The following is an 18,951-nucleotide window of genomic DNA, read 5'->3' as shown; positions in this document are numbered from 1 at the left end:
TCTACGCGGTTCCGTCTCCCTGCGGCGGGGGGGAGCGGTCCGGAAGTCCATCTTCAGGAGTGAATGATCTGACCATGACAGGGGCTCAATGACTACCTCCCCTGTTTCCAGATCATTTTGCCACTGGCCAGAGACAAAAATTAGATCCAGTGTGTGTCCTCCTATGTGAGTGGGGCATGCACTAATTGGGTCAAGTCCAAGGCCGTCATGGAAGCCAAGAACTCCTGGGCTGCCGCCGACGTTTCGCCCACTGATGGCAGATTGAAATCCCCCATGACTATAAGTCTGGGGGTCCCATGAGAATGCGTGGAGTCTACATTAGGCAGCAGACCTTCGTAGCAGTTGCCAGCACACTATGAACTAGGGCAGCCCCATGCGTCTTTTGTAGTTTACAAGACTGTGAAGGGCCACCGATATGCCCTTTGGCCCTGTCTGATAGTAGATGAGCCTTAAATTCAGGAACAATTATTACTATTGTTATGAACACAGGTTTATGCTCTGTCTTTCTTGCCCTCTTCATTGGCTGCTGCTTTGGGGAAAAGGGGTTGAAAAAACCGGAGCCACACACTTTTCTTACTTTCACTGATGTATTTTTAAATGGAGGAAATGTGAGCAAAGTGTTGGTTATTGCCACAGCTACCAGTATGCATTTCCTCTGATGTGTCATTCTGGCCTAAGGCGGAAAAGAAATTTGCTTGACATTAACCTTCCACCTGTCTCAGCTTATTAGAATTGCCCTTTTCTTTCCTTTTGACTTGCTCCTGCTCCCCCTCCCCGAGGAAATAAAACTTTTAAGCTTGGTCTTCCTGGTTCACATTCCCCAACTTCGTAGGAAGTTTGCTGCTCCCCCCCCCTCCCTGGAATATTAAATGGTAGCCTCTGCCATATTCTCCGTAGTTCATGCGCTTGAACCCTGGGCAAATTAGACAAGACAGGAGCTTGGCTAATGAATTCATGGCTTATTGAAAGTTCCAAGCCCATCATCATTATTATTATTATTATTATTATTATTATTATTATTATTATTATTATTATTATTATTATTATTATTATTATTATTATTATTATTATTATTATTATTTATTGAATTTATATACCGCCCTATCTCCCTTACGGGACTCAGGGCGGTGAACAGACGATAATAAAAACCACGATAAATATACGCAAGTTTCTGTTCTTAAATCAAATTAAATAACAGGCCTGCTCTAAAAATACCCCATACAAAACCCCCACTAAAACATAATCAAACTACGCTTGTCACTAAAATCATGTTGTTTGTCTTTTAAGGCAAAAATAATGATCTTTGCAAGGCCAACTACAGTAAATCAGTGCAGGTTGGTAGAATGTGAGAAACACAGAAACAGGTTGGCTTTACTTAAACTCGTGGTGGCGAACCTATGGCACGCATGCCACAGGTGGCACGCAGAGCCCTCTCTGTGGGCACATGCGCCGTTGCCCCAGTCCTAGGCCTTCAGCTGGGTTTTATAAAGCCTTTTCGCTTTAGGCCTCTGCCGCCGTGTGCAAAAAAAAAAGGTTCAATCAATCAATTTGAACTTCTCGCGGGAAAAAAAAATCTTGTAAAGTTGGAATTGATTGATTGAACTTTTTAGTCCCACCCATCTGCCATTACCATCGCGGCCACACCCACCCAATTGGCCACAACCACGCAGCACCCGACGATACATAAGGGGGTTTTGGGTTGCAGTTTGGGCATTCGGTCTCTAAAAGGTTCGCCATCACTGACTTAAACCATGCTCTGCTATGTTTTGTTCAAGGAAAAACAAAAACTAGAGCAGTTGAAAAAAAATGATTCTGTGTTTGATGTTAAGACAGTTTTAACAAAAATGCAAAGTTAAGGTTATCACTTAAAACACTTTCTGTCTTTCATACTTTCTCCCTTTTTACCTATTAGGTTTCAATGTTCTGATCGCTTTAGTGAACTAGTGTTGTTTTTTTCTTCTTTTCTTTTAATCAGCCTCGAACAACTTTGGACACTAACCTTGAGGGGTGTGATGAGAAATGGCTCTGGGAGACAATACACAACGAAGTTACTCTATCATCCCATGTTTCATCTTTGTTGAGGTGAGCTTTTTGACAACTTGTATAGGAAACCAAGATTTGACTAAGTAGGTGTACAGTTGTGTTTTTTTTACTACTGATCTGAGAAGTGAATTCATTATAACAAATTGGCCCTGTTAGGAAAATAAATCAGGGCTGCAGTGCTAACCATTTTTACCTGCATGGTGTTCTGGTTTTAAATGTTTTTTTTTTATGGATTTTGATTATTTTTATATTGTGTATTATGTGGTTAATTGTATGCTGTTAATTTGTATTATGCATGTTAATTCTAATTGTACAATTACAAATTGTAATTGTAATTGCCACCTAGAGCCAAAAGGTTAAGGTGACCTATACATTTTACAAATAAATAAGTCTTATTGTAAACCTTATTAAAGAGAAAAAAGAGTTTGGCTCAAACATTCGCTTTAATTCTTGTCTTTTTGCTGATCTGTGACTGGAATAAAGATTTGATTTGATATATCTTGTCTTCCTGGCACTGGAAGCCATGCGCTTTTAAAATATTCATTTACTTATTTATTACTACATATCTACTTTGATATGAACCAGGAACTACTGCAGGATAGTAGTTGTCAGAAAATTAGATTCACGATATAAAGTTGATTTTTATCTATTTGTCTGAAATGACTAAACTGGATAAGATTGCATGACATCCAGAAGATGGCTGGTTCTTTTTTCTTTTTCTTTTTGGAAGTGAAAATCTATTGGAGCTGCAGAAATGTCTGCAAGAGGGCATACATCTGATTTCATGCCTTTTGTTAAAAAATATATATTGAGAATCCTTTGCTGCATAATCAGATTATGGTTCCTTCACTCTGCTTCTATAGAAAAGCCAAAGCTGGGATTTCACATTTTCATTCATCCCCATTAAAGTTTATGCAGCGTATCCATTTTTCCTGGGGGATGCAAACTTAACGTGCAAAACTTTATGAGTGAAGATAAAAAAAAATTAAGAAAATAGAAGTTACATTCAATTCTTTATCCTCCAATATGTTCTCCGGTTATCCTAACCCCACTTTTGCAGTATTATGAGCCTCAGATCTAACTCATACAATGTTGGTTCAATCGATAGTTTAGCTCCTTTACCCATTCATCAAGTGAGTCTACTTTCCCCCCACCCCTTTTAAAGTCTTGCAAGTGCTTAAAAATGCTTAAATGGGCACTTAAACATATCTGTTCCTTTGCCTTCCTGTTGTATGACTGTGATGGAAAAGGGTAAACGATTTAAATAGATTGTTTAAAAAAAAAACCACTCTGGAGGTATACCTAACCTCTTAGGCACTAGTAAATCAGTGGCTTTCTGATATGAAGATGGTAAAGCCACCTATAAATACTGCATTTGTCTTTTTTGTTTTAAGCATGTAGGAATCCAGTTCTTGCCTGCCCAAAGCCTCTCCCAGTAGATTTAATGCTTTCAGCTTCACCCAAGTTTTCTGTAAATGCTCTGTGTAAACAGCAACTTTGAATATAATAATAATAATAATAATAATAACAACAACAACAACAAAACAACAACAGCAACAACAACAACAACTTTATTATGGTCATAGACCAGCAATAGACATCACTTTTTACAATATATTAAAAAAATAAAATAAAATAAAAATAGTACTACCATTAATAGTAAATAATAACATCCCTGTTAAGAAAATACATGTTCTCAAAATGTTAGGGTCACTCCCTAGTTTACATGAGTGGATAGCCGATTAGTGTGTGAGTAAATATAATGTTCCAAACATTATTAGAGATATCTCCAAAAAATTGGCACAAATTGACGGCTATAAATCTGTAACCAATTTTTTGCAACTTTGAATATGAAATCAGGATTGTTTGTTCAAGTCAGAGCAATTTCCAATTTCTCTTTCTGGCAGAAGACTGTCCCTGCTCCTGTTGTCCCCCCCCCCCCCCAGGCAGCCTACTCAGTTGCCTCTTTTATTTTGCTGGTTGGTTTCATTTCTGGAGATAACAGCTGTTGTCTCCTTATGTCCCATTAGGTTTCTTTTCCTCCTCTGAACCTTCTGTTGATTCTACAACTAGTATTACAAAAAAAAAATAGCCAATTATCAGAATCTGTAGTTAGCCTGTATCTTTTCAGACTACAAGCAGAGATTCTAATGTTTCTTGATTTTTTTGCTATCGTGTTAAACAAAACAAAAAATCTTGCATATATTGCCTTTTCCTTGACTGCATTGCATAAAGGGATTTCAATATTGCATTTCTCCAACTAGGAGAAATTGTATGACTTACGACTTGCATAATATGACAAGCTTGCACTCTAGGCTGCAAGACATGTCCATTGCAGCACATCTGCAGCACATGATCAAAATCTGGGCGTTTGCCAGCGTGGCCGGCACTTGTAACTGAGGGGTTCTTCAACTCCCTCCACCATCCTGTCTCTCCATTTTTATGCTCTTCTGACCTCTTGCAGTCCACGGCCCCTGCCACCATAGCTGACCTTTGCTGTCTCCTACTCCTTTGCTCCCACTGCTGACCAAGCATGCCTGTTCTTCACAAGGCAGTTGCTGACTACACAAAGCTTTCTTCCCCAGATTGTGTACTTTCCTTGTGAGATCTGCAAAAGATGGCCCCACAGGGCCAACATCTGCCTCGCGCATGGCCAGGGCAGTCAGTAGAAACAAGAAGACAGAGAGGGTCAACCGCTGGCAGGGGTTTCAGCGTAAAGGGTGGTGAGGGCGACTGTGGCTGGCACTGAGCTGGAGCTGCTGTGATTTTGTGCTACACAAAATCTGGGGCTTCAACTTCACTCTCCCCCTTTAAAGCTCACTGAAGCATTGTTAACAAGGATAAATTGAGTTCAAGCTATTTTATTATCCTAACCTGAATATTAGCCAATTCGCTGTAAGAATTTGGACCATACTAGTTGGAATTTTAGAGTTTTAGTAATAAAGAAGAAGCATGCAATACCTACACCAGCAGAAAGGTACATCGGCATTTTAATCCTTAATTAGAATAGCTGCTTCCTGTTAACGTGGAACAAAAAGGTGGAGCTGAGGTCTAATTAAAACAGTGCCCAGGCATTGATCAAACTGATTGCTGAAAAGCTCAGAAACTGGAGTTGTTTCAGAAATCTGTGATAAAATATTTAACTACAAATTCCCTCCTGAGATCAGGCTAAAGCTCTATGTACTCAAACATTTGCTTTCTTACATAATCAGAGAGAAATAAACACAGTCTGAGAGGAAGCACAATTTCCTATCCTCGGGAACTATTAATTACCGATACAACTATATATATAAGCATAAAGATTGCCTTTTAAATTTTGTGGTTCAGAGGTACTGGTAAATCTGGTAATTATCATAAATATGGACTGTGATTAATATCTATTGTTGGTATTTGAATAAAGAAAGCACCAATGCTTGGCTATTTCATTAGATTTTGAGCCAACATAGTAATTATGTTTCACATAATATGTTCTTTTTGTTTCACTACAGCTTACTGTATTAGTCTACCCCTGGCCTAGCCTTTAATTTTCAGCAACCTAAGTTCTAATATACATAGAGTGCTAGAATAATCATCAACTTGATCTTTTTTAAATGTTTTGGTCATAAAATACACCGAAGTTCAGCATTTCCTACTTTTGCCTGTTCAAGGAAACGGGAAAAGAAAATATTAAGGCAGAAAATAAGTTCCTCTCAATGTTCTGCATTGTGACCACATCTAAGATACTATTCCTTCCAGTTCTTTTGAGAAGAGACTGGACAGCCACTTGTCTGAAATGGTGTAGTAGAGTCTCCTGCTTGAGCAGGGAGTTGGACTAGAAGACCTCCAAGTTCATAACCAGCTATTACTATTCTGTAGTTCTGGGCACCATATTTTGGGAAGGATATGAACAAACCAGAGCAACCATTATGATAAAGGGATTGAAGCACAACTGTATGAGCCATGGTAGAAGGCACTGGGTTGTTTGTGTGTTGATTTCTGATGACTGCCTAGACCAGGGATAGGCAACCTTGGCTCTTTTATGACTCGCAGACTTCAACTCCCAGAATTCCTGACCCAGCATGGCTGGCTCAGGAATTCTGGGAGTTGAAGTCCACGAGTCATAAAAGAATCAAGTTTGCCTACCCCTAGCCTAGACTGCAGTTTTCTTGGCAAGAATTTGGCAATTGTTTATTTATTAAATTTGTATGCTGCCGATCACACTATCAAGTGACTCTGAGTGGCCCTTCCCATTTCCTACGGTTGAGAAAGAGGGAGTGGTCCAAAGTCATCCAGCTGGTTTTATGGCTAAAATGAGAGGAACTCATGGTCTCCTGGTTTATAGTCTGGTGCCTTAACTACTACATCAAATTGGTATCCTGAGATATTTAAATTAGAGAAAAGAAAACGGCAGGGTGCCATGATACTCTTCAAGTTTCTAAAATGCTGATGTAGCAGATGGTGAAGAATCATTTAGAATTGTTCCAGTACAGAGGGATTTAAATAAAAAAGTAATAGATTTCAGTTGACACCAGAAAACATTTCCTAACAGTAAGTGGAACAGACTGTCTTGCGAGGGGTGGACTACTGGAGTTATTAAAGAAAGGTCCCCTACATCAGCTTGTAAATCCATGTCTCTACTGGAGTTGTTAAAGAAAGGCATCCCCTACACCAGCTTGTAAATCCTTGTCTCCTACTCAAAAATGCATTATAGTAATGGGACCACACAAGTTATTCAAAATGATGCCCATTGTCATTGATGACAGAAAAGCAAGATAAAAATGGGGTTGGGGGAGAGAATTGCCAAAGCTTGAAAGCTCACTCATGTTCAAAAACCCCTAGCTTATCAACCTAGCTGGCTCCTTTTGACACTTCCCGTAGAAGTGTTCTGCAAACACAAAAGAAACAGTTCTTGACAGCTCGATTTACAGCACACTGGAGAAAAACTAGGCAATTTGGAAGGAAAATTAAAACTAGAGTAGCATACTAAAAAGTGCGTTATGATGTTGTCAGGTAGGATGCCTGTAACAGTCACGCAAGATAGTCTGGATGTGAATTAATCCAGCAGGGTAGCTCACTCAAAGAAACTTGTCTGAAAAGGTTGGATTGGTTTTTCTGGACAGATTAAATGATGGCCTTCTACATCTAAATCAAGAGGGCCACCCTCAGTAAGGTTCTTCCCTGGACAGTTAATTTGTAGAATATTTGCTGAGAGAATTGTATGAACGAACAAGTCAGTTTGTAAGGAAAACTGTATTCTGAAAGATGGGTTCCAGCCAAACCTTCTTGCTGATATGCAAGTTAGCTGTGGAAGGTTTTTTTGTTGTTGTTGTTGTTTTCCTATGGGCAATGGTGCAGCTGGAAAACTCCCCTGTAGTTTGAAGGGGTAAAAATCTGGAAACCCTTTCCTTTCCCTTTCCCTCCCCTCCTTCCCTTCCTATAGATCAACGGTTCTCAACCTATGGGTCGCGACCCCATTTGGGGTTGATCGACCATTTCATGGGGGTCGCCAAGCAAGGCTGTCCGCCATTTTTTTTCCCTTTTCCGGCGGGTGCCTTACCTCCCTTGGGCTGGGCCAGCTGGTGGTCGGCCTGCTCCGTCTCTGCCGCTTGCCAGCTACGCCTCGGCCGGCGCAGGGGGTGGAACCACGCATGCGCGGCGCTCCCAGGCAGGGAAAGTCCTCGACTTACGACCGGTTGGGTAGTCCTCGACTTACGACCGGTTTAGTCCTCGACTTACGACCGGTTTAGTCCTCGACTTACGACCGGTTGGGGGTCGCGGCATTAAAAAGGTTGAGAACCACTGCTATAGATCTTCATTAGCAGCAGAAGGTCTGCAGGGAAAATTAGGATAGCTCCCACCATTGAAATGCAAGCTCTGTCTTTTTTGTTTATGTAACATGCAAACATGGATAAAAGAGATGGAGTTTTATGGCATAACACTGCTTCCATATTTTGACAAAAGCATCAGGTCCTCCACAGTTTCTCTTTAAAATATTTTGCTTTAAACTGTGTGTGTGTGTGTGTGGGGAAATCAGCAGTTACTGTTTTATTTTGGGTTTGTTTGCTATCTTTTGGCATTTTGCAGGGTCCCCCAACCCATCTGTAGAATCTAAAAGAAGTGACTAAAGTCAACCGACGAGAGTGAGGTAGGGGTCCCTGTATGTTTCTTAGAGCCACACTTTGTCTTTTTCTTGATAGGTCCGTCATACTCCCAAAGGAAATCTATAGACATGATGAAGAAAACACGTTAAAGTCTCCTTCGATCTCTCCTTCTTCTAACCCCTTTCGAAAGGGGCCATGATTTAACCAGAGTTTATTGAATAAACCACAGTTGGATGGCTCATGTTGTATACTAACTCAAAATCAAACCAACCAATTTATGATTTAATGAGACGGGCAAGTCTCATCACAGAGACAATAGGGGAGTTGCTGCATGTAGTCTTTGTATGTCTAATCTCTCTCAGCTTCTGAGCGTGCAAGGGTACTCAATGGCTGTTTGGGGGGATTTTCTAGGAATTAAGCTTCCGAAAATTTCCTTTGTATGTCTGCCAACCTTGGGATCCTTTTGAAACACATTGATCTCTCCCTTTTGTTTCTTGGCACTTCTCTGTGTCTCTAGAGCTGCCACTGTTCCAGACTTTGCACAGCATTAGCAATAGAGAGAGGGAGAAGAATTAGAGTTGCGTTTCAGCCTTTTCAGAGTTTTATGGCTGCCACAAGAGATGAATAAATTCTCTGACATTACTCTTCTTAGTGAGATTTCATAGGAGGGGAGAAGAATTTCTTTAAAGGTCAGCAACAAAGTGCTCATCTTTTCCCACAGAAAAGTTAGCTGGAACACCACATAGAGGCGGCAGCCATGTTTTCTCATGGCTTTTGTTTTGCAGAGTCTATTATGGGTAGCCCCTTATGGCAATCTAAGAAGAACCCTGCATGTACTCATTGTGGTTTGTAAATAGGAACATGTTCCCTCCAGTGGCTATGATTCATTACAGTTGGCTTGAAAAATACGTTGGATATTTAGGAAATTCAACCTTTCTATGTGGAATCACAAATGATCTGATTATTTCCCTCTACCCCCTCTGAAATTACACTGATAAAATATGGCTCAGTTCTCCATTTTTAATTTTTTTCAGACCTATGATTATTTTTTTTCCAAACTTTTCATCATTTTTAGAGTACTCTTTTCTGGGCTGAAGAGATTAATATAGGTGGTTCTCAGTTTATGGCCGCAACTGAGCCCAGAATTTATGTTGCTATGTGAGAAATTTGTTAAATCAATTTTGCCCCATATTATGATTTTTCTTGTCACATTTGTTAAGTGGATCGCTGCAGTTGCTTAATTAGTAACATAGTTGTTAAGTGAATCTAGCTTCCCCATTGACTTTGCTTGTCAGAAGGTTGTAAAAGATGGTCACATGACCCTGGGACACTGCAACCATCATAAATATGAACCCGTTGTCAAGCATTCAAATATAAATCACGTGACCGTGAGGATGCTACAGCAATCATAAGTGTGAAAAATGCTCATAAGTCATTTTTTTTCAGTGCCGTTGTAAGTTCGAACGCTCATTAAGTGAACTGTTGTAAGTCAAGGACTACCTGTAATTCTCACCAGTGGGAAAGAGAGGACCCTGCTGTATCAATTGCAATATTTACCAGTATCCAGTATCAAATAAAATACAAAGAGGAATCTTGTTATGAAGGCAATTTTGATAGGACCTGAAGTGGTTAATATTTATTGCAAAAAACGAGTGTAGAGGATCACAACCTAGTGTTGCAGTCGCATGTCTATTTGCTTTTTAAGCTCAATTACACGAAAACCCGCATATTGATTGGTGTGTGCTGATAATCTATTTTAAGGGGAGAGTTTGTGAGATGAAATTGTATATGCTTAAGCGTTGCAATTAAGTCATAAAGTTCATTGCAGCCAATTAATCTGCCTCTCAGCTTTGCCTCCATCAAAAGGATGTGGGGATTAAAATAGAGGAAAGTATATCTTGATTTCAGTAAAGCATGTGTCAAAAGGCTGCATGGCAAGTTGATTAGCAATCTAGATAAGAAAGGGATGGATTACTTAAAGAGAGCTCTGTTTGCTCCTCATATTGGACAGCAATACAGTATTTGGGTGCCTTGAAAATTAATCCTTGATCCTCTACTTTTAGTATTTTTATTAATGACGTGCATGAAGAGATGGAAGGAATACTTAACAAATCTATGTGGCAAAATGTTTGCCAGAAAAACTAATACCATAGAAGACAAATATAAAATTGAAAACAAGCTTGATAAATTAGAGAAATGGGCTGCAGGTATTACTGAAATTTACCAGCCAATAAAGTCCTTCGTGTAAGAAAAATATTCAGATGCACAAGAAAAAAAATATGTGCTTTGGTGATAGTAGTTGTTTATAATCAAATACAAAACTGCAGTGTAGTGTGTAGCAGCACCTTCATGGTTTCATTTAACAACTGTCTCACTTATCAACAGACACAATAACAACAACAAAAACAATAATAGAGTTCAAAGGGACCTTGGAGGTCTTCTAGTCCAACACCCTGCTCAGGCAGGAAACCCTATATCATTTCAGACAAATGGTTGTCCAGTCTGTTCTTAAAAACTTCCAGTGTTGGAACATTCACAACTTCTGGAGGCAGGTTGTTCCACTGATTAATTGTTCTAGCTTGCCAGTCCCAATTGTTATCAGTAAACGAGGACTAACTGTACTGTATGTCCTGACATTAAAAGGAAACTATGTAATATTTGGAGACTTTTCCTAAGGTTCAATTCCTTGATCATTTCTCTTTTTTATTATTATTAAATTCCCGACATTAAAACAAACCAAAACACATATTGTCCTAGATAGTTGGCAACTGCCTGGACTATTCTCTGCAATCTTCTTTGTAAGATTTCAGAAGCGGTTTTGCTATTGCCTTCTTGCTCGGTCAAATCACCCAGATAGATTCGTGTTTGGGACTAGAACTCACAGTCTCCCAGTTTCTAACCTAATGCTTTAACCACTAATATTAAGAAGTTATTTTAGTTCATCAGTTGCAATTAAAACATACAAAGCAAAAGAATGCACGTCAGCTTCTTTGAAAACTTGCAAAATAAATGGCTTTAATTTTAAGCCAAAAAGAATTTCTATTCCGCTTATGTTGTTGTTATTGAAAAGTGATAAATGGATTCTCATATAGAGGAAAAACCTATAAGAGGTAGAACACACATGGTTTCTTTCTCTTGTACTGTCCAAAACCATATCAATGCATTCTTGAAATTGCCACCGTCTCAAACAGAATTCAAATCAAATGTACATTACCTTTTTTCCCAATTGCTACTATAGCTGTAAGCCAGAAATCATTCCTAGTTAATATGGGAAGCTTGAGCTGGAGATCATAGGGGGATTCAACTAATGTATAATTGAGTTTTGAAGCCAGTGCCAGACATGTACCTGTCTTTGAATCCTCTATGGTAGGGGAGGTTGGACTTCAAGATGCCCCTTGTTTTAATTGCCACTACCACTTACATCTTCTATATAAATAAAAATGTAAATGTTCGTTTGTTCAAAATCTTAAATCTCTGAAAGTTCTTCACCGATTGCTTTGAAATTTTGACACAACGTTGCATTCGAATACGCGCGTGTTTTTATATACCTACTATTATATAGATGTCACAGCTGTGACAGGTAAAAACATGCTTTTTTTGAAAAACAGCGCACTCTGTTGGACGTAAAAGCAACACACGCTATGATTTTATGATTCCATTTCAATGTTTCCGATTTACGATCCATTAGATCTAGACACGGATTGCTTCTCACATGGACAATTATATGTTGCGTGTTCTAGAGTCGGCAAACCAGACAATCTCTATATCTGCACAGACAATGGAACAACAAAAAATATTGTATACCCACAAGCATTGTGAAATTAAACATATTAGAAACGTGCGCTTTCTCTTTTCTTTCTTTTCCATTTAACCAGACTGAGCCACAGCAATGCGTGGCCGGGTACAACTAGTGATTAATAATCTTTGCCTGCATATGCAGGAATCCAGGGCTCCTGAGCCTGGTGTATCTTACAGGTATCGTGTGAGATTTCTGCCATTCCCTTTTTTGATTATAAGATTTAAGTCTTGTGAAATTTGATGTGAATCTGAGGAAAGAGGACTGGACTAGCATCAGGTGCCATCCATATAGCCAAGCCCTGTTTTAAGGGGATAAAAGAAAAGACTTAATGCATCCCCTAGACTCCCTAGATTTTGTAGCGTTCTTTTAAAACTATAATGCATTCTAATCACATTGATCTTAAAATAACATAAACACAGGAAAACCTGTAGGAAAACAAAACAAAAAAATTCTTACTGCTTTGACATGTCTCAGTTTGAGTTTTGTTCTTATTATGATGGTTAAAAATGTTAAATGTTTTTTTGTTTGTTTGTTTGTTTCTGATGCTGAATTCAGTCAGCCTGGAAACTATTTATGGATTATAATTCTACATCTGGGCTTCTACCACATCTGAACTTTGGGTCTATCTTAACATAAGGTTTTAATATATAAATTTAGTTTGCTAAAGCAATGATAGAATTCTTAGATCTGAAAGAAATCCTGGAAATTCAAATAATTCACAATTAATAATTTTTGGTTAAAATAAAATTGGTGAAAAAAATTTCAACTGGTGGGATCCAGGAAGAGAGCCTTCTCTGCTGTGGTCTCTCCACCCACTGGAACACTTTATCCCCAGAAGGGAGACCAGCCCCACTTTTCTGGCCTTCCAAAAAATGTCAAGACTTGGTTTCTTTCCTTTCTGTTTTTGTTTTTTATGCTATTTTTAGTTCATTTTTTATTTTAAAAAAGTTGCAGTTTGTGTCTGGCATTCTCATAGTACTAACGTCATCCACAATCTTTTGTCTTTAGGTTTGCTGTCCCAGAAATGGATTCATGTAGTACTGTCTGTTTAAATAAATGAACATTTTTGTCATTTAAATTTAGGAGAGGAAAAAAATGAATAAAAGATCAGAGCCTTCTAACATACGACTGATTAACCACAAAAGGAGTTGCTTATTCCTTTTTATTTGTCTTTGACTTGCATTATCCTCTGCTGATGCTGCATTCTTAATAAAGTCATATTAATAACAGATATAATGGAACTTTGGACATAGAATGTGTATTTTGCTAGTCTCTAGCTAATTTATGAGTTCAATTATAACAGAGTGAAATAATTTTTCAAATAGATTGGATAAAGGATTATATTTTTATTATTGTAATGATATAACTCATTTTGATTCAGTGTCAGTATTGGAATTCAGAGGAAATACATCTCGGCGATCTGGCCATCAGCATGAATATAAATCTGTGGAAAAGCTTATAATATCGAGACTCACACATTGAATCCTCTTAACACGTACAGGCAGATTCTTAAATAAATGGAATGATTTCATTGTACAGCTGTTAATCAGCTGGCCCTGGAAACCTGCACCACTTCCTTCACAAAAGCACATTTTGGTAAAGAACAGCTGCCCATTTTCCACCACCTGTCCTTCATATACATTTTCAGGAAATTGCTGTCTCGAAGGGATTAAGCAAATTCACAGACCAGGATCCCAGGCACCTCTTTAGATAAACTTAATCCCTTGACTGTGCCCAGAGGAAATTTATTTTATGATTTAAAATTTATTTTAAATTTTGGGATTTTGTTTTCATTTTACTCGGTCAGCACAAGTATGCTTAGGGCAGCTATCAAGTTCAGAAGCTGTTTTACCTCCTAATCTGTCTTCCAGAGTATTCAAAAGTCATCCTGAGTTACCCTGGTTAAAAGTAGACTCAAACTTAGATTTCTCCAATTTCTATTCCAACAGAAAACACCAAGATAAGTGGCCTGATCTCAGCCACTTTGTATGATCTCTGTATATTCTGCAAGCATCAGATCTAAATGTCTCTAGCTGCCAACAATTATTTATGTCTGCTCCAGAGATAGGGCTGACATCTTCAAATTTGTGTCTGGAAAAATGAGCAATTATTCTCCGTGTTAAAAATCCATTTATCCTAAGGATTAACAACCTTTGAAATAGCCTGCTTTGAAAGCTTACTTATATCAATATAATATTTTCCTCAGCATGTAGTGAAATAGAAACCCTTGATAGTTGGCCATTAAAAAAAGATTAAAATATTCACATATATATCTGAAGCAGATGAAAACTTAACATCTTGAAATAGGAACATTTTTTTTTTCATATTCTACCTTTAATTTCTTCACCCAGCAGGATATTAAAATGGGAGATAAAATGAGAGTTGCTGAAGAACTCAGTGGTGATGATGGGAATAGGCAAACAGCTTTCATAGCAATTGGTAATATCATTAAAAACTTTCATAAGAGATCAAGAAGCAAAGAAGGGCTCTTTTCCTTTCTAATCTGGCTGTGTTCATCATTTGGAAACAGGCTATTTCTCAGGCCTCTACCACTTGGAGCCTGCCCAACAGCCTTCTGTAGCCTGCTGGCCTCTTTTTGAAAAATAATCCACTGTCCAACGTTGCAGCCCACCACTTCCATTCCAAAAGACATGCTGTTATCCACCCCAGGTCTCAGGGACATTGCTGTCTATATGATCTTCACCCCTGGTACAGGTATCCTCACTTAATGACCAATCACTTAGCAGCTGTTCACAGTTACAACAGATCCCCCCCCCAAACAGCTACTTATGATCTTGTTTTGAAGTTACAGATGCTACAGCACCCATGTGGTCATTTTATCCCTATGACCAACCTCTCCCTCCCCTTTCCTGCACCGATCACAAACTTATCTTTTGAATATTTCTGGATCTCACGTTAGGGAAGGCCACTCATTCCTAGGCCACATGGCTGCTTCCTGGAAGCGGCCACCATTTTCAGCATGCTGACAATTTCATGCGGAAATGACACCCACTTCCAGAGCTTTCTGCCGTGATCATCTGGAAATTGGGAGACTGCAAGCTTCTCCAAATTTAAGTGGTTAAAAAGGATTGGGATTGGAGGGCAGAGAGTTTCAGCAGTTAAGGGAGGAGGGAGAAAGATCAATACAGTACGTCTGTCCCTTCCAGCTTTTTTTCCTTTGTTGAAAAAAAAATGTGGGTTTGTGAAAGAGGGTGGGTATAAAGCAGGGGTCTTCAAACCTGGCTCTTTTATGACTTGTGGACTTCAACTCCCAGAATTTCTCAGCCAGGCACGCTGGCTGAGGAATTCTGGGAGTTGAAGTCCACAAGTCATAAAGGGGCCAAGTTTGAAGACCCCTGGTATAAAGCAAGGGAAAGGTTTTGGGAAGCTTGTCCTGGAGCCACCTCCTTTTCATGCAGGGGGGTGGCTTCCCCAAAGCCTAGCAAGAACTAGGAGAGGTCTACAGTTTCCTGATTGCCTGCTGATTGGGGCAGAGGCCCAGCTTCATTCACTTTTTGCAAAACGAACCAGTGGGTGGATCACTAAGTGGTGTTTCAGAGCATCAGGCCTTATCATGGCCACGTAGGTTTGTTTGGAAACCTCTTTGGCATTGGAATGCAGAGCTGAGCCATAATCTACCTGGGCTCTCTCCCTCTCTTCTGAAATGTTTTTGGCTTTGCTCATCTGCCTCCTTTTTGGATCGAGCTGTTTGATGGTCCTCCCAGGTCCTCCCCCACCCTGAGGCACCCTGTGCTCCACTTGACGACCTGCAGTGAGAGCAGGAAGTGGGATTTGTTAAGTGAGGCCATCTCCCTTAACAGCTTTCACAATCTGTGACTGTAATGGACAGGGTCCATTATTGTTGTAGGTCAAGCACTAATTGTATTCCATTGTGGCCCACAATTATTTTTAAATAATCTGATGTGCTGTTAGACAATGTTTTTAGGGGAATATTTATTTCTGCGGTATGTGAAGTCAACTCTTAAAGTATAGTAAATTTAAAAAAAAACTGGAAGAAAATCAGATCACGTTCCTGAATACATCAGCATGTTTTCAGTAAAAACAAATAGAAAAAAGTGTTATCCCTATTATATTCCCTACAGAAGTAGGAGCTAAACTTCATGGAAATGATATCAACTTTCTTATTATGTTTTTTAAAAATATTTTGCTTTGTACATTAACAAACACACCCAATTCCCACTTATATCCATCTCCTAATGCTCACTGCTGTGGGGGAACAGAGTGAAACAATTACGTGTGCTACCTTGTGCTCCTGGAGGTAAAGTGGGATATTAATCTAATAAATGAATATTCCTATATGCTTATCTTATTTCACATACATTTGAAAATAAAGCATTAGTATTACTACATGGCATTCTCTATAAATAGCATACTGCTAAATCTGTAATAGGTGTTTGAATTGCTATCAAACTATCTACTAAACCAGACACTTCTTTCTGACAAGCAACTTCATGTGAGAAAGGGATTATCTCCCAACAATTCCTTGTAAAATGATAATCATTTTCATTGGATAAAATGCCTTGAGAGCAGAAAACAGACTTAATGTGGGGAGGAGGCTGTGTATGTATGAGCCATTTGTACAGTGAAATACCATCTGTTAGCTCAGTATAAATCTCCTTTTAAAAATAAATAAAAAAGGCTTAATTTTTATAATGTTGTGTCAAACCTCCAATGGTATTCTGCTACACTAGATGAAAGCTAAATAACAATTCTAAAAATTCAAAATGTGTTCTCCTAAATATGTATCAGGAAAAGGAGCTGAACTGTGCTGAATGAAAATTTGCAAAACTAAACTATGCAAATCAATTATTGCATCCTATCAATCAAAAATGCCATTATTTTTTGGAGTGTGACAGCTACTTCAGGTGGCAGAGGTTGGGGAGTAGAAATAAGGAAGTGCAGTGTGATAGTGAAACAGTGTAGTTAAACACAGTTTGACCTGCTGCACCAATCAGCTTTCTCTCTTTATGTGGGATGGACCTATCCTGCTGCCTTTGTTACGTAAGATTTGATTGCTATTCCATTTAGCTTGTGAAGATTGCAGTAGAAGCGGAACTAGCTTGTTTCTAGGTTGCAAAATATTGGAGACAAGCTTAGCGAGATTATTAACATTAATATTGATAATATTTTATCTTGCCTTTTAAAATATATATTTGACCTGATTGTATTGTGGAAAATTTGGAGGGAATCCTGTGTTACACCTTTTATCCCAAAATGTTTTTATTTTGTTGGTTTTTCTTCCCTCCCTCTTTTCTGGCAAAATTGATTCTCAGAGGCCTTGGACATAATTAACATCCAGAAGCGATATTTTCCTTGTTACAAGGCAAGTTCCTCAGCTGCCCTTCTGTCAAAAGTCTTCTGGGTCAAGAGGATACACCTTTGATGAGATTTTACAGCAATCAGTGCAGTTGAGAACAGCACCACTCAGGACTGCTTGAGGGTATAGATTTCTATCAGTAGAATCTTGAAAACTAGTGTAAAAACGAAAATCTTTAGGAAATATCCAGAATATTCCAGCACTTCCATCAACTTTTGCAACCATTCATCCATTGTAAGAATCAAAGTATCCTTCCATTTTTGTGCGTAAATTAATCTTGCTGCTGTCAACATATATAACATCAAAGGTCCAATTTTTCCCCCAAGTCTTTTTTTCCATTAAACCCAGAAGAAATGTTTCTGGTTTTATCTTTATATTCACTTTGAGAATCTTCTGTATTAAGATGTGAATCCTACTCCAATATTTCTTTGCTTTGTCACATGTCCACCATAAGAATTCATCTTCTTTCTTAAATTACATCCATGCATATCTGGTGGCATGTTTTTAACAAAAGATCTCACGTGTGTGAATAAGACTGACAGGCTTAAGTTCTCATCAGTCATATATAATGACAGTCATATATAATGGTATCCTCCCTGCCTGCCAAACAGTGCTGATGTAAGTACTCTGAAATTGTTTTCACTTTCTCAGCTGGCCAGAGCAGGTGTGCTTTAAGACTAGGTAAATGGCACAGACAGTAGCAGGTGGCAAATTTGAAAGCCATGGTTTGTTGCCTAAATCACAATTGGCCACTCCACAGTTTTATACTAAGCCATAAACTGTGGTTATTGAAGCACAGTTGATGAGATCTCATCTTTTGGTAAGCTGTGAATAAGCATAATAAAGCTTAGTGCAGGGGTGTCAAACTGCCGGCCCGCGAGCTGGTTGCCTTATATGGAGGCCGCGCCCACCCCAGCTCCGGTAATGCAAAAAAAGGTGCGATACATTGCGACATGTCACGTGACATGGCGAGTTTGACACCCATGGCTTAGTCGTGTGATTTCAGAACTCAATATTTACATGCCTTTCCTATGAAAAATGGCTCCTATTAACTTGTGCAAATCAGCTATTATGGAAAAATCCAAGAGCACATTAAGAACATTTTCTGTGGGTAATTTGAACGTCCTGTGTACAACATTATGCTAATTGCATTGCTGTAAAACTAGATCCCCCATCACATGAAAATGTAATATTATACTAGCTGGGTGTTGACAGCCAGATTGAGACTTTTGCTCAGATATAAATGCCCTTGGGCATATATAGCAGTTTCTTTCTATAATCTATTCTACCTAATCATAAAAACCATGAATCACATGTTCAATTTTTTTTCATTTTTACTCAAAAAAAAAAAAAGTCCCTAAGTAGCTTCAAATTTTAGAACAAATGTGAAAGAGTGATAATATATCAAAGTTAAATGTGAGTAAAATGGAATGAAAGTCTAAAATAATTTAGGGTACAAGAAGCTCGCATATCCTTGATTGGGCCAGGAGGAAAACTAGCAAGGGAAAAACATTGAGAAATTAATGAATGCAGTTTTTTGGTCTGGATAACCTGTAAGGTTGCCCATAGAATATTACCTATACATATATTCAGTCAAGGCCCTGCTACCTACTCTATGAATTCAAGATTGTCTTCTGCATAAGGACCAATCTCAATCTGTACTATTTTTTTTTTTTTTTTTTTTTAACAAA

At 38.6% G+C, this 18,951-nt stretch overlaps 1 protein-coding gene across 1 annotated transcript in view; it reads left to right on the top strand.

The window, feature by feature from the left end:
• Positions 1 to 2,019: 2,019 nt before the first annotated feature.
• PLPPR1 (phospholipid phosphatase related 1) overlaps positions 2,020 to 18,951 on the top strand; it is a 55,685-nt gene continuing 38,753 nt past the window's right edge. The window contains exon 1 of the mRNA XM_015827543.1: positions 2,020 to 2,082. Coding sequence (XP_015683029.1) covers positions 2,020 to 2,082 — 63 coding nt within the window. The remainder of the gene's footprint in view (positions 2,083 to 18,951) is intronic.

Source organism: Protobothrops mucrosquamatus, unplaced genomic scaffold (genome assembly GCF_001527695.2).
Source record: "Protobothrops mucrosquamatus isolate PMUCROS unplaced genomic scaffold, P.Mucros_1.0 scaffold3778, whole genome shotgun sequence".
Classification (NCBI taxonomy): domain Eukaryota; kingdom Metazoa; phylum Chordata; class Lepidosauria; order Squamata; family Viperidae; genus Protobothrops; species Protobothrops mucrosquamatus.
Note: the sequence above shows the minus strand (reverse complement) of the source record. Positions and strands in the feature narration are given on the sequence as shown.